Source organism: Brassica oleracea, chromosome C5 (assembly GCF_000695525.1).
Source record: "Brassica oleracea var. oleracea cultivar TO1000 chromosome C5, BOL, whole genome shotgun sequence".
In the NCBI taxonomy this organism is placed as follows: Eukaryota; Viridiplantae; Streptophyta; class Magnoliopsida; order Brassicales; family Brassicaceae; genus Brassica; species Brassica oleracea.
The window spans coordinates 8,964,596-8,980,782 of record NC_027752.1 but is presented as its reverse complement, the minus strand read 5'-3'; the positions used below and the strand labels follow the sequence as shown (position 1 = coordinate 8,980,782).

The 16,187-nt window shown below is 31.6% G+C and overlaps 1 protein-coding gene across 1 annotated transcript; it reads right to left on the bottom strand.

The window, feature by feature from the left end:
- Positions 1–306: 306 nt before the first annotated feature.
- Positions 307–5,659, bottom strand: LOC106293379 (transcription factor MYB34-like). Its single transcript, XM_013729062.1, has 3 exons — positions 5,419–5,659; positions 3,785–3,914; positions 307–925 (listed from the first exon to the last, which is right to left on the bottom strand). Exons 1-3 carry the CDS (start codon positions 5,549–5,551, stop codon positions 415–417), a joined length of 774 nt encoding a protein of 257 aa, XP_013584516.1. The 5' UTR covers positions 5,552–5,659; the 3' UTR covers positions 307–414.
- Between the last annotated feature and the right edge of the window lie 10,528 nt (positions 5,660–16,187).

Below are 16,187 nucleotides of genomic sequence, written 5' to 3'. Positions count from 1 at the left end.
AGTCATAAGTATCCCACAAACGCACCAATTTTTAACTGCAAAACCACTCGTACAAATTTCTTAAAACCGCAACCACCCGCATCCGTAAATTCCCGCAGCCGCTGCGTTTGAACCAGTCAATCCCTAAGTCAGTAATATGTGAAATTTTTTATTGTGTATCTTATTCTCATGTTAAATATCAGGCGAGCAACGTCTGTGTACTTCTGTAGTTTAATGCAAGTAGCATAACAGGGGTATGCATCTCACAATAAAATCTTAACCATTATTCTACAAATATAGTTAATCAAAAACCATGTACTAAAAGACTTTCCCTTTAGGGAATCATTCTCTTGGTCAAAGTGGTCCACATTAATTTTCTTTGTTGCTACAATACACCATATGCTAATAACACACAAACACTAGCACTCGAATGAGTCAGAAGAGATGATCAAGTATCTGAGTACTCTCGTACAAGACAGAGTCATACGGTGTCGTCTCGTACTCCATTGGGTCAATGTCCATATAACGTCTAACTTCTCCATCGTCCCATATCAGAAAATCATCTTCTTCGCCAATCTTCTGGTCCCTCCTTAATCCTCCTTCTTCGTCTTGATCATTGATAGTGATTTTCCGGTCCAACAAGATGTTCTTAATCCTGTCGAGATCGTGTTGTCTAGATGCGATACCTGCGGCAAGCTTGTTCAGGAGACGAGCCAACCCGGAAGGTGAGGAGGAAAAATGGCCTTCCGTCGTCAGCGACGTATTCGTGGGAGAGCTACCACATTCTTCTTCGTTAGTGGTCGTTACGGTTAGGTTATTGATAATGGGCTCGTGGGTCATCGGGTCGATTCCATTCTTCGACAGTCTTTTCTTGAGACAAGAGTTCCAATGGTTCTTGATGTCGTTGTCTGTTCGATTCTCCATCTCCTTCGCTATGGCTGCCCACCTTCAATTTTCAACAATAAAGACAACAAATTTTAGAATTACCTTTTATAATTATGAATTGTGAAAGGACAAAGAACGTAGTTAGTGATCTGGCTAAATCGGAATTAGTGAATAACTACATGATCTTATCATATTGTAATTAGTAATGTTGATATAATCTTGTAGTCAATGTTTATTATTTCCTGGCGTACGTGCACACATTTGTAACATGCCGTGTGATATATGTAAATACTTAGGGTCCGACCGGTTCAAACGCAGCGGTTGAGTTTGCGGTTGCGGGAGTTTGCGGTTGCGGGAATTTGCGGATGCGGGTGGTTGCGGTTTCTAGCAGTTTTAAGAGATTTGTACGACTGGTTCTGCGGTTAGAAATTGGTACGTTTGCGGGATACTTGTGACTGGTTAACTACCAAATGCAGCAGCGATTAAATAATAAATTAAAAATATTTACATTTTATATAATTATAAAAATATCAAAAATCATAATATTATAATAAATATAAAAATTATATTTAGAAAGTTAAAGTTTTAAATTTTTAAAAATTATAGAAAATATTTTTATTTTAAAATTTTATAATATTAATTAAAATATAATAAATATATTTTAGTATTTTTATAATTTAAATTTTTTATTGAATATAATTATTTTGTATTTATATTATTTAAAAAAAAGAAAAAAAAATTATCCTCCCGCAAACGATAACTGGAACCAGCTTTTGAATTTATGAGGTTTAGAACGGTTTGAAGCGGTTTAGAGCGGTTTGAGTGATTGTTGCAAAACGCCAACAATCGCTACGAACCGCAAAAGCTGCGTTTGTGGGTGGTAGCGGGGAAACCAGTTATACCCTTAATAAAATTGATTTGGATACCTATGTCACTAAAGTTGACTTATTTTTTCCGTCACACATCTGTTTAGAACTACACGGTTAAGCGTACTTGAGCTGAAGTAGTAAAAAGATAGGTATCGGGAAGTGATTCGCGATACCGTGCGAGTGCGGTCAAAATACGGGAAAAGGTCATGTGGTGATTGCATGGTCAGTAAAAAAGTCTTTCTGGCCTTGGAAAATTAACGCACCGCCCGTCAGATGAGATGAGGCCCGTGGTGATTACAGGGTCAGTAAACAAGTCTTTCGTGCCTTGAAAAATTAAAGCACCGCCCGTCAGATGGGATGGAACCCACGGGCCGAATGAGCGGACGTGGGTGGTCCATTAGCCGTGGACGGTCGGGGTGTTATATAACATTATTTATATTTCTTTTTGTAATCAATCCATGAAAGTTCATACTGTAGAGATGTTAAATTCGGGCTTCGGTCTGACACTCTTTTGTTTAGTTTAAATTCAATCATATTTTAACTCAGTTATATCTTAACCATATTTTGTTTATCCCATTTAATTTTCATGTAACTTAACAAATGTTTCTATATCAATTTTAACCAGAGTTTACATGTTTTAACAACTCAAAATATGATCATAAATATTGAGTTTTTCTACTAAAACCACAAAAAATCAAGTCTTTTTTACAAAAATTGCAAAATCAATTTTTTCGCCAAAATTGAAAATTGAATTTTTCTGCCAAAATCGAAAATTGAGTTTTCCGGCTAAAAACACAAAATCGAGTTTTCCCGCCAAATCACATAATCAAGTTTTTCTGCTAAAACTGTAAGCTCGAGTTTTTCCGATAAAATCGTAAATCAATTTTTTCGTTAAATACACAAAATTGAGTAACCAACAAAACTTTTAGATCGAGTTTTTCCGCCAAAACCGTAAAATCAAATTTTTCTGCTAAGACCGCAAAATCAAATTCTCTCGCCAAAACTGAAAATCGAATTTTTTCACCGAAACCATATAATCGAGTTTTTCCGCCAAAACAGCAAAACTGAGTTTTTAAGAAAAAACTTGATTTTATGTTTTGGCCAAAAAATTGATCTTACGGGGTGGTGAAAAAATTAAGTTTTGCATAACATACCAAAATTAAAATTTCAATACATAGTTAAATATTGTATAAAATTTGTATGAAGCAAAATAAATGGGCCAAAAATTAAGCTCTATAACATTCAGAACTAATTATGGTCAACCCTTTTCAAGTTTTTAAGCCATGTGTGAAAAGTAAATTACGGTTAGGGCTAAAATAATTGATGATTAGAGCCCATATTATAACATTCCTATTCATACACACACATGTAACATATTAATCACTCCGTTCCGGACAAAAATAAATTCTATAGTGTTCACGGATTAAAAATATAATAAATATATACAATTAAATATATTATTTTTATTAGATATTTTCAATAATTATCGACCAATGAAATTTATTCAACTCAAATATTAAAAAAAAAATCATTTTTGTGAAAGAAGAAAAATGTCTTGAAAAATCTATTTACAGAGACGAAGTGAGTTGTGTAATTAAACATTTCTTTTGCATGTGACCCAAAAAAAAAAAAAAAGAAGCTTTCTTTTGTGATCAAAATTTTGACATTCACTTGTATTGATTCTGGAGTGAGTTGGATCTTTGTGCATCAGTAAAAAATGCAAAGAATGTTGATTTGTAATCAAGATCGACATTCAGGAGTGCAAGGCCGAAAGCATTTGTGGTACTGTATGCTTTTTAAGATTTAAAAACATATTTATTAAGATAAAAATGTTTTCTAAAAATAATATATATCAAATTTTGAGATATGGGTCTTGGTTGTAAATTATTTATTCACATAATCAATATACAAATTCTAGATAAATATTTACTCCACTTCTGTCTTGTTCTCTTAAATTTATTTACGATAATTCTCGTTTGCCACACATTTCATGTTAATACAAATTGGTGGTTTAGACTTTTGACAGAGCAGTAATTAGTTAAGAAACTAACCTGTTTCCGAGAACAGCATGAAGTTTGATGATCGCTTCTTCTTCTTGAGGAGTGAATTTGCCTCTTCTAATCCCAGGCCTTAGATAGTTAAGCCACCTTAATCTGCAGCTCTTTCCACCTCTCTGCAAACCTAGTTTTCATGATAAGTTATTGAAATGTCAACTTTATCAATTAATAAGGAGTTTAATTGCGCTTTTGTAGTGGCAAACAAAAGAAGTTGCTTTTACATATATGCTTTTTACAATGATCAATAAATTTGAAATTTCATCAAACAAAAATAAAATAAAAGAAGTTGCAAAAATATAAAAATGTAAAACTGAAAACATATAAAGATTTTAACACTTCCATATGGGGTCACAAAACATATAAGTTACAAAGATTTTAAGATTTCGATATTGGTCACAATACACAACATTAAAGTTTGAAGATTTATAAAGTATAGTAATACCTGTCGCTCGTGGGCACCGCTAACAGATTGCAATCATTTTTAAAAAAAATATTTTATGGATAAAATCGGTATATAGAGGATTCAACTTTACAGAATCCGGAACAAAATAATCATCTCTATACAGAAATTTTGTGCTCATTCATGCACCTTCGCCACAGAGCACCGTATGCTATACAAAAGATGACGGGTGGTACGTGCACTTTCTATTCTTGGCTTGGTTACGAAAATGATCTGGCTAGGATTTCATGAAGTTTTGTTTTATAAACGAGGACAGGATTTCATGAAGTTTTGTTTTATAAACGAGGACAAACCCCAATTCTGCATGCTATATTCACTTCGATAGGTATGTAGAATTTTATATCTCAAAAAACTAAAATATTAATAATGAAGTATCAACAACAAAACCAAAACTTTTTCAAAAAAAGAAAAAAACAACAAAACCAAATTTACAATCAAGAGAAAAATGTTAAGTATTCTGCTTAATATATGAACTTAGGTTCTCAAATCCAAGAATTTCAAGACACATATACACGCATTATTATTTTTGGGTGTGTGAATTTCAGTTTCGTTTAGAATGAAGAGGAATCGTAATTATTATTTTTTTATCTGAAGATATATATATATATATATATATATAAAAGAAAAAAACAACAAAACCAAATTTACAATCAAGAGAAAAATGTTAAGTATTCTGCTTAATATATGAACTTAGGTTCTCAAATCCAAGAATTTCAAGACACATATACACGCATTATTATTTTTGGGTGTGTGAATTTCAGTTTCGTTTAGAATGAAGAGGAATCGTAATTATTATTTTTTTATCTGAAGATATATATATATATATATATATATATATATATATATATATTGATTCATACTGAAAATACAAAATTGAAGATATCCCCAGAAACATAAATCCATAAATCGGACAGAACCAAGAGGAATCGTAATTAATTATCTTAGCAAAAACGTGAGAAAACAAATAGGACGAAAATTTGGTTGTAAATTGGTTGTTTAATCCGCGTTTTAAGTACGGAATCATTTATTATCGTAAGCAGAAACTTGAACTCATCTAGACGTCTATAAACCCCTTGTTCCAGAAATTTATTTGAAAAAAAAAGAAAGAAAGATGAAGCCAGATACACACGAAAGTATAAATGCATTCTCCATATAAATCTATATATACCAGCTCGTTCGGGGAGAGAACGCCAATCACATAAGCCATGCTCGTTGATGTAGGCAACAAGCTTTTGGTCTTCCTCCGCCGTCCACTCTCCTTTCTTCATCCCGTCGTCGTCGAACCACGTCTTCCTCCCCATTTTTCTCAGGCCAAGCAATCCTCTAGATGCCACGTTAATCACCTCATGATAAGACAATATATTAATAAAGATAAATAGTTTTTTTTTAACTTTAATAAATAGTTTATTTTAAAAGGGAGTTTCTATTTCTTCCCGTCTCTTTTTAACTAATAGTGGGAATAGTCTCGAGGGAGTGAGTAGTGGGATGTGTATACAACTCATATATATGCCCTCAAGTTCTGATTTTTATCAAGTTTCCATCGTCGGATTTTGTTTTGAATTTCTTCGCCGTTAGATTCAAGGTTTTTTTGCTGACAAAACAAATAAAATCAAGAATTTGTTTTTTTTTTTAAATCTGAAAATTGTTTTTGGAACAGTGTACTTAATGACTAAAAGAGAGTCAATAATTAATGGTACTATTATGATTTCAGAGGCAATACTTAGAAAAAAGATTTCAGAAGCAATTGAGTAACAAATGGGAAATGTGGTATCTGAAAGACCGTTATAACCTCACCGTGGAAAGACTTTTTATACCATTGCTTAGTGTTATCCAAACAAAAAAAAGAATAATACCATTGCTTAGTTCTTTCTGCATTAAAATATATTCCATTTCATATTGCTCTTAGTTTTAATTATATATATACTAGTATATCGTAATTCTACTAATTTTTCTTCTAATTTGATTGATTTTTTAAGAATAAACATAAATTTTCTAAAACAGTAAACATTATTGCCACTAAAAACACACAACATTCCATTTTTTTTTGTCAACACAACATTCCATTGAACTACATATAAAATATAATAGCATGTTATACCATATTCTATATAAAATATAAAATACTAAATGAAATGAAATATAATAATTTAGTTTAATTTGATATAGAATACTAATTTCAAGATAAAAATTGATCCTACTGGTTATTTTCTCCGTTTCGAAAGAGTGTCGTTTTGATATTTTATGTTTATTTACAAAGTGTCATTTTTTGTATTTTAATGCAAAAAATTAAAAAATATTTAGTTTTAACCATAATTTTAATTTATTAATTAGAAAAAGAAATTTATTAAATGTACAATCAAAAGTAAGATAGGATTTTTAATACTTTTTAATTATGTAAAAAGCCTAGATGATATTCTTTGTGAAATAGAAAAAAGTATATAGTTTTAGCTATTTGTCTATCTTAACTTAAACAAAAAAAAAAACAAACCCACACACGCATACCCAGATATGACTCAGCCTTTTTATATGATTTACTAAAATGAGTATATATAAACAAAATTATATTTTGTGAAATCCTCAAGGACGGCCAAGAAACATAAGCAGTTAAATTCGGTAAAAAGGTGATTAAAGGTTAGAGTAAGATGATCGTGTTACACTCACAGGTCGGGAAAAGTAAGCGGTTATTAGTGATATGATATCCTCACATCTTACATTTTAATTATATTCTCACATTTTACTTTTTGTTATATTCGCACAACTTACTTAATCTCAATAGTGATTATATTAACTTATTAATTATTATATTGTTGTTGTTGGGCGACGTGGCATTGCAGATGATGCCACGTTCACATCTTTTTTCTTTTCCCCCGCCATTCAATTCATTTTTTTTTTTTTGCAACCATTTATGGTAGTTTTAGTTATAGTTTATAATTTATTTGATCGGATAAATACAGAGAAAGGAATGCTCCATTGACTGCGAAAGGCCTTTCTTCTCGAATCCTTTTCTTGTGAACATCTTTTTGTTGTCTCTCATACTTTTCATCTTTTCCATTCACACTATTTAGTTTTTTTCTTATATATATATTTAGACCTTTGACAAATAGTGTATACTATATGTTAGATCAAATAGTTTTAAAGAATGTTAGATAGAAGAAGGATAACCATATTTTAAAGGGGCAATTTGCTCAATATACATAAAACCAATCGTAATTAAGAAATTGTAAAGTGCCATAAAAATATTATGTAATGGTTTTTGTGTCTAAAAATACCGAAATCATCTTTCTAAAACTGTCATTTTTTTCTGACACACACTGAAACACTGACGCGCAACAGAGTCTACTGACGCACGCAGCAGAATTCACTGACGCAACAGGTTTTTATTTTCATTTTTAATGTGATCATACTTTTTTTTTATATCCACCTCATTTTTATTCAATATTTTATATTCATTAATATATTAATGTATGAATTGTTTTGACTACTAGACTTAATACAATTATATATAAATGCGAAAATATATTTGTGTATAGGTTTATATTCAAAACAATATGTTGTATAATATTTAAAATATAATCATCGCTACATAGTTGGTTAGTCGTTAATTACAAATATGGTACATAGTTTGTTAGTCGTTAAATTTTGTGTTAGAGGGATATATCGATCACTAACGACCACTGATACCGTTAACGGCGACTTAATTGCTATATGAAAAACAAATAATAAAGAAAAATCTAAAAAATTATAGATCTAATTGTTAATAAAAATCTAGTTAGGGGTTAACAAACAAATTGGTTAATATATGTCCAAGCAGGTAACTATTATTAATAGTTAACAATGCAATTAGTGGTAAGAATATGAGTTACATGCTATAAGAAATTTGTTTGTCACCATCAAAAATTCATTAATCTCTTTCTCTTCCTTATCTCATTCTTATTAACAATTTTTCAAAATTTTGAATCTTCTCTCTTATTCATTCTTTGGTATACATCAACTAATAAAGCAAGTACTGTATAACAAAGAATGTGTATTAGATAACAAATCATTTCACAAACCAACATATAAAATCACATCATGTATCAATTCATTTGTCAGCTAACAAACCAAGTATAAAAATATACAAATTGACAAACCATTTATCAAATCATTTATCAGCTATATAAATCATGTATCAATTAACAACGAGTCTTTTATATTAAACAATGTATCAACCTACGAATACATTTATCAGATAACAAATTTTTTATCGGCTAACAGACCATATATCAGCTGGCAAAACATATAACATGTTTGTTAGCTGATACATGGTTTGTTAGCTGGTATATGATTTGTTACTATGAATAATAAAGAAAAAATGTATATACTACGACAAGAAGAATCAGTTAACAAATAATGTATCAGCCAGTAAATCATGTATCAAGAAAAAAGTAACCCTTAACAAGTCATGTATCAGATAATAACTAACTTATCAACTAACAAACTATGTACCCAAAAAAACGTAGCGACTAATAGGTCATGTATCCAAACCGTGTAACATCTAATAAACCATGTAACAACTACATGTTTTGTTAACAAGTAAACTTATTTGTCATATGTTACAAAAATCAATAACATACATATTAGTGAATATTCATATTTTGGTCATAAGTCGTGTATTAGCTAACAAAATATGTATCAAATAATAACTCACATATAAACTTATAAATCATGTCCCTAACAATATAACAACTAACAAATTATACATATTCATTTGACAGCTTTTATGATTTGTGGTACATATTTGTAACAACTAACAAAACATGTATCTCCAAAATAAAATAAGATATAAAATTCGCTGAAATTTAAATAATATCAAATAATCAATATAATAATGACTAACATAAAAGTTATCCACATAAGAAAATAATATCAAAAACTTATCATGACCAGAATTTAAAAAAGCTCCACTCTTTACAAATTTTCCGGATCTTGAAAAGGACTTCATCAATTGCTCCAACTTTAGATCCAACACAATTTCCACCTACGCCCCAAAACATATCTCAGCTCCGATTTGCAAACACAGATCTAAATGACAAAACAATATTGTACCTTATATTTTAATTTCACCACCGGCTGAAAAAATCAACATTGCAGTATCTTTAAAATTTTCAGAGAACACCGTATTCGTAAAGATATTTAAAGCCTCATATAAAATAGATGACGAAATTTTTTAGCGAAATAAATATAGAATGATAGAATTTTGTATAATAATTAGAGATCAAAGTTAAAAACAAAGAGGACGTGTTTTTTGTAAATTAGGAAAGAACAAAAAAAAATCATTAAAAAAGAATATAAAACATAGGAGAAAAGATGATAGAGAGATCTAGTGGATAATAGGTAAGAGAAAAGACTAAGAGCATCTTTAACCATAACAACTCTATTGGGTGCTTAAACATTTTTTTAGTATTAAATGGATGTTAAACACTTTTTAAGCAACTTTTAATATTTTGACCTCCAATGGAAGTTGCTTATTTTGGGGTGCTTAAAAAAAAATTATTAAACATTATTTTATGTAAGATTAAATCTATCTATTGTATAAAACATATTTAATCATAACATTTAGAACATTCATTTTAAAATAACAACATAAAAACAAAGATTAGTACAATAATCGACAATAATTTGAAAGAAACATCCGAGCTCAATTGTTGTCCTCATCACGTCCAAATTTACTCCACAAATGTTCAACCAAATCAGCTTTCAGTTGTTCATGCATTTGTCTATCACGAATTCTAGTTCGAACACCCATCATATTGGCGATATTTGAAGGGATATCTGTTGAATAGTTGAGATCCACATGTGAACTTCCGTTGTCTTCTGCTTGTTGGAAATCGGAAATATTAAATTGCGTGTATCCTTCTCGTTCGTCTTCAACTATCATATTATGGAGTATGATACATGCTCTCATAATCTTCTCAATTTTGACTTTATCCCAAAAAAGTGCTAGATTTTTAACGATGGCAGACCGAGCTTGCAAGACTCCAAAAGCACGCTCGACATCTTTTCGGACAGCTTCCTGGTGTTGAGCAAATAAAACTGCTTTCGGCCTTTGTGGTAGCGAAATAGATTGGATAAAAGTTGTCCATTTCGGATAAATACCATCGGTGAGATAGTAAGCCAAGTGATACTCTCTTCCATTGACAAAGTTAGTGACTTGCGGAGCTTGACCATTTATTATGTCATCAAAAACAGGTGAGCGATCAAGAACATTTATATCATTTAAGGTACCTGGAGGTCAAACGCATGTCAAATCCAGAGATCATATGAAGCAACTGCCTCTAAAACAATTGTTGGTTTACCCGAACCACGAGAATATTGCCCTTTCCAAGCGGTGGGACAATTCTTCCACTCCCAGTGCATACAATCGATGCTTCCTATCATCACGGGAAATCCACGGTACTCTCCAATATCAAGTAGACGTTGAAGGTCAGCCGGAGTTGGTCTTTTTAGGTACTCATCGCCAAATAATTGTATAATTCCTTCCACAAAATTCTCCAAACATGACCGACTTGTAGTTTCACCGAGCCGGAGGTATTCGTCTACCGTATCCGCCGCAGTACCATATGACAATATACGAATGGCTACGTGATTTGGATTTGAATTGGTTTACTAAGACACGCTTTAGGAAGTGATTTGGTTTGGAAAGTGATTTGAAGTGTTTTTGTTGGTAATAGAAGAGAAGATATCGATGAGAAAGAGAGAGAGAGAGAGGTGAGAAAGCAGTTTGAATACTCTTGTTATATAGACTACACAATCATACCAAAGCGTGTAGTTCGTGACAGAAGCATACACAAGAATTCACAATCATTCAGTCCGTGACACAAGTTTACAAAAGACACGACTTCACACAAGTTTACAAAAGACAAGCCTACACTAGAGTACAAAAGACACGACTAGACACAAGTATCCCAAAGCTTCTTCGCCCGTGACACAAGCATAATAGAGCTTCTTCGTCTCTGATTATTTCACTCCCATTGCTCCTGAAAGTAACAAGAATATGAAACATAAGAACATTAACAAGAGACACAAGAACAGAACAAGTACATGAACACACAAACAAGAACATTCTCATTACTTAAACAGAACAAGTACATGAAACAGATAACAAACACATGACACCAGCATGAAACAGATAACAAACATATGACACTAGCAGAGAAGAGCTTCTTCTTTACACTAACTGGAGAACAACTCATTGATGAGTTTCTTCTTTAGCGTTTCTTCATAGTCAGGGAGTGGCTCTGTTCTAGCAAGTACATCAAATTTGATCCTACCATCTTAATTGAAACTAATCCAAGTTGAAACAAACTTACAAACAAATCTATTTTAATCCATCCATATTGATTGAAACAAACTTGCAACCCAATCATGTTCGATGAAACCATCACCTGTTTTAGGACAAACCGCATCAAACAAATAAACGAGAAAGAAGGAAGCTTTACCTTCGCCGAACGCCACCTACGTCGCCGTCGAGGAGAGCTCTGTCGCCGTCGAGGAGAGCTCTGTCGCCGTCGAGGAGAGCTCTGTCGCCGTCGAGGAGAGCTCTGTCGCCGTCGAGGAGAGCTCTGTCGCCGTCGAGGAGAGCTCTGTCGCCGTCGAGGAGAGCTCTGTCGCCGTCGAGGAGAGCTCTGTCGCCGTCGAGGAGAGCTCTGTCGCCGTCGAGGAGAGCTCTGTCGCCGTCGAGGAGAGCTCTGTCGCCGTCGAGGAGAGCTCTGTCGCCGTCGAGGAGAGCTCTGTCGCCGTCGAGGAGAGCTCCGTCGCCACCGATACACCAAATCGATGAGACAGAACAAAGGCTTCGTCTCCACCGAGAGAGGGCTCCATCACCAGCAATACACCTAACCAACATATAACAAACACAAAATAGCCTATCAGAACAATAAGATTCAAAATCTAAACACATGCAAAATCGAAGAACACAAGAGACACTTACCTTTCGATTTGAGGAGAGCCAGCGTCGCGAAAGTTCCGTCCCCGTCGAGGAGAACCACCATCGAGATCGTCGACGCCGAGCCAACGAGGGAGACGACGATAGCAGAGCCACCGAGACGATTACAATTCGCCTTTCGGGAGAGAGGATTCGAGAGAAAATTCGAGAGAGAGAGAACCAAGTTTGATTTGTTTCACGCGTAACCGAGGCTCCCTCCTCCCCTGTCTTGACACGTGCACACTAAGCGGCGTTGTTTCACGGGCTTAATTAAGCGCCGTGTTTTCTATTTTGTTTTTTTTTTTTAATTAAAATTAACCCTAAGAAATGGCCTAAGCACCTGCGATAATGGTGGTTAACACAACTACATAGATGCTGCAAATGAACAGTACAAAAGTGAAATTCTGACAAACATACAAGCATGGGACGAGGACATAGGGTTAATTACGGAACAAAATTAATACTGTTATTTCATGAGCAATGATCATAATACTGTATCGTTTAAGGGAACCATAGCCAATTATCTCTATTTTGAAATGATTACAATAAAATTACTTTTCATTGTCTCTAGACCTTTCCTTTTACAACAAGATCTCTTTTTCTTCTTTAACTATATTAAAAAAAGACACTTTTCCATATTTTTTTCCGGAAATGATATTTATCCGAAAGCACTATAAGAAAGAAAAGAAATTGAAATGTTTTAATTTTTGTTTTCAACCGTGTAAGAATTTTTCTTTAAAATATTCATATTTCCCGTAAAAAATATAAAATCAGCTATAATTTAGAAAATAAACATAATTTTTTTATCTTAACGAATTTTATTTTGTTAGCAGCATAAGTACACGTTGCAGATGTCTTTTATTTTACCAAGGTGTATGATATTGTTAAGACAACGAACACCAACCAAAAAATACACAAAATAAATTTATTACCTCGCATATTAAAGTGTTGCTTTTCTTGATCAATATTATTGATGATATTTTCTGTCCATATACATTTTAAAATAATGATCACTTATCTGCTTGTTTCTCCCATTTTTGTTTTGAGGAAAATATAGATTATATATGTATATTATATATATATACATACATATATAATATATATATATATATATATATTTACATACACATCTTATTTTTATTTTATTTTTGCTAAACGACAATTCAAAACATAAATCTTAGTTTATTGTATTTATACATTTTATTGCTTTTTCAGTCTTCATTATTGAAGTCACTTCTGAAGTTGTTTTCTTCTTCCGCCATAGCTCCAAACAAATAGAGACAACGATGAACGTGTCTCGTCATTTTCATTACTTTTAAAAATTGATACTTATTTTTGAACCGCGTAAAAATCTAAAAAGTTTTGGTTTGGTTATTGGATGATTATTGGATGAAAAATGATCTCAAATCCATTCAGAAAAATGATTAATGGATGGAAACCAAAGATCAAATAGTTCAAATAAATACCAAAGCCAAGCAAAAAAAAAAAATACACAAGCAAATCTAAATAATCATCAAAGTGAATGAATTATATATACTTATTCCATTTCAGATGATCCATATTTCAGATAAATGTTTTTATATTTGTGTATATTTTATAAATAATAATGGTAAATTGTAAATTTTGAAAAAAAAATAATTGTGTATACTAAAAATTCTGGAAAATAACTAATCACTAAGACTATATTTATAACCCAAAATTAAAATAATTTATTAATATTTGTGAAAATTTAAAATATAGATAATTCTAAAACAGAAAAAATATTGAACTATGTCTTAAATTTTTTTATTTTTTTCTCAAACTTGAAATGCTATATCTGCTAATCTGTTAACATAACAATTTCGCAATAATTTATTTATTTTAAGGTTTTGGATCAGTTAGATTGGATTATATATTGTTTGGGTTATGGTAAAATATCAAATTTAATTGGTTTCTAAATAATTGCAAATTACTTTAAATTAGTTCACTAATATTTTTTTTATTAAATTTAATCATGTGTCAATTTTTTAGAGGATGGGGGAGGGATAAACTTTTCGAAAATTTGACCCTATGACCTTAAAAAAGTTATAATTGAGCAAATGTAGAAGTAGATGGTTAGACTACACCCTATATAATATGTATTAATTTCCATAACAGCCTTACATTTTTAATGATATGTATAAGGTTGTTGTTGTTGTTTTTTTAATGATAAATTTTTTTTCCTTTTTATTTTATTTTTCTTTCGCTTTTGTTGAAATCATTTTTATTCTTATATTTTACATATTAAAAACATAATTTTTTTCTACACATAACATATTTAAAAAAAAATTAAACTGATTTATATTTTCAAAATTTATACAATATTATATAAATTGGATTTTAGATCTATAGTTTTTATACTATACTATACTACAATACACTTTCATAAAGTATAGTTTAATTTCATCTTCGAGTGAAAAATTATTTCATCTTCGAATGAAAAATGATTTTGTTGTATTTTAATCTATTTAGAAAGTATCATAAACATAACTTTATAATATTTCTCTCTCATTTTCCATATATTTATATTATTTGTTATTAAAATTCCATTCCATATATATGAACATTAAAGTAGAATAGTATTTGTCAAATGTAATAACCACTTGACAGACTCACGCCTATGGAAAGAGAGAGTAGCTCAATTATGTAACAAATTATGATATGGCTATTTCAGGAGTGGGTGTTCGGATATCCGTTTGGGTTCGGATCGGGTACTTTAGATTTTTGGGTATTTTGGTATAGGGGTATAGAACCCGTTCGGGTATTTTTATACTTCGGGTCTGGTTCAGTTATTTTTGATTCGGGTTCAATTATTTCGAGTCGGATTCGGATATTGAGATTTTGAAAGAAAAAAAATTAAATTTTTATTTTTAGGTTTATTCTATTTAAAAATATAGATTTCACTTAAATGATTTTTTTATATATTTTTTAATAGATTGAATGATTGATAGATTTGAAGATAACATTTCAAAAATAAATAAACATTAATTTGGCTATTTTTTTGAAATTTTGAATGTAATTTTTTTTAATACATAAAACAAAAAAATTTGATATGCATTTTAATTGAGTGACAAATCATTTTTAACGTAATTATATGTATATTATATGATCTTAAAGTATGCGTGATATCAATATAAATATTTTAAATAAAATGAGAGATGTAGACAAAAAATATAAGAGTAAATATACTTAAGTTTGATTATCTTCGGATATCCATTCGGGTTCAGATATTACTTGTTCGGGTTCGGATATTCAATCTCTCTTAAATCAATATCTGTTCGGGTATTTTGCTATTTCGGATCAGATTTTTCGGGTTGGGTTCGGATACGGGTTCGGCATCGAGTAAAATGCCCACCATTTGGTTAATTTGTCTTATATAATTTCTATTTAAATAATTTACTCTAAACTATTTAGATTTCTGTGTTACTGTTAATATGACATTAATATTACAAACATGACTTATCCAGATTCGCAATGCTGTCCATGTGCTACTCTACTTCAAATTCTACAAGACTATGAGTATGCCTCAGGACAGAAGATCAATTCTGCTAAATCGTCAATCTCTTTCTCATCAAAAACTCCCCAGGAGGTGCGCTCAATGGTTAAACTGCAACTAGGAATAGACAAAGAGGGAGGAGTGGGGAAGTACTTGGGCTTACCAGAACATTTTGGAAGAAAAAAAAGGACTTGTTCTCCTCCATAGTGGATCGTATGAAGCAGAAAGCAGTATCATGGTCTTCACGCTACCTCTCCACAGCCGGCAAAATGACAATGCTCCAGTCGGTCCTTTCTCCTATTCCAACCTTTGCTATGTCTTGCTTTGAACTCCCTAAAAGCCAGTGCAAGAAGATTCAGTCAGTTCTCACACGGTTTTGGTGGGATGGCAACAAAGGAAACAAAAAAATTTGTTGGATCTCTTGGGATAAGCTAACGAAACCTAAGAATTTGGGTGGATT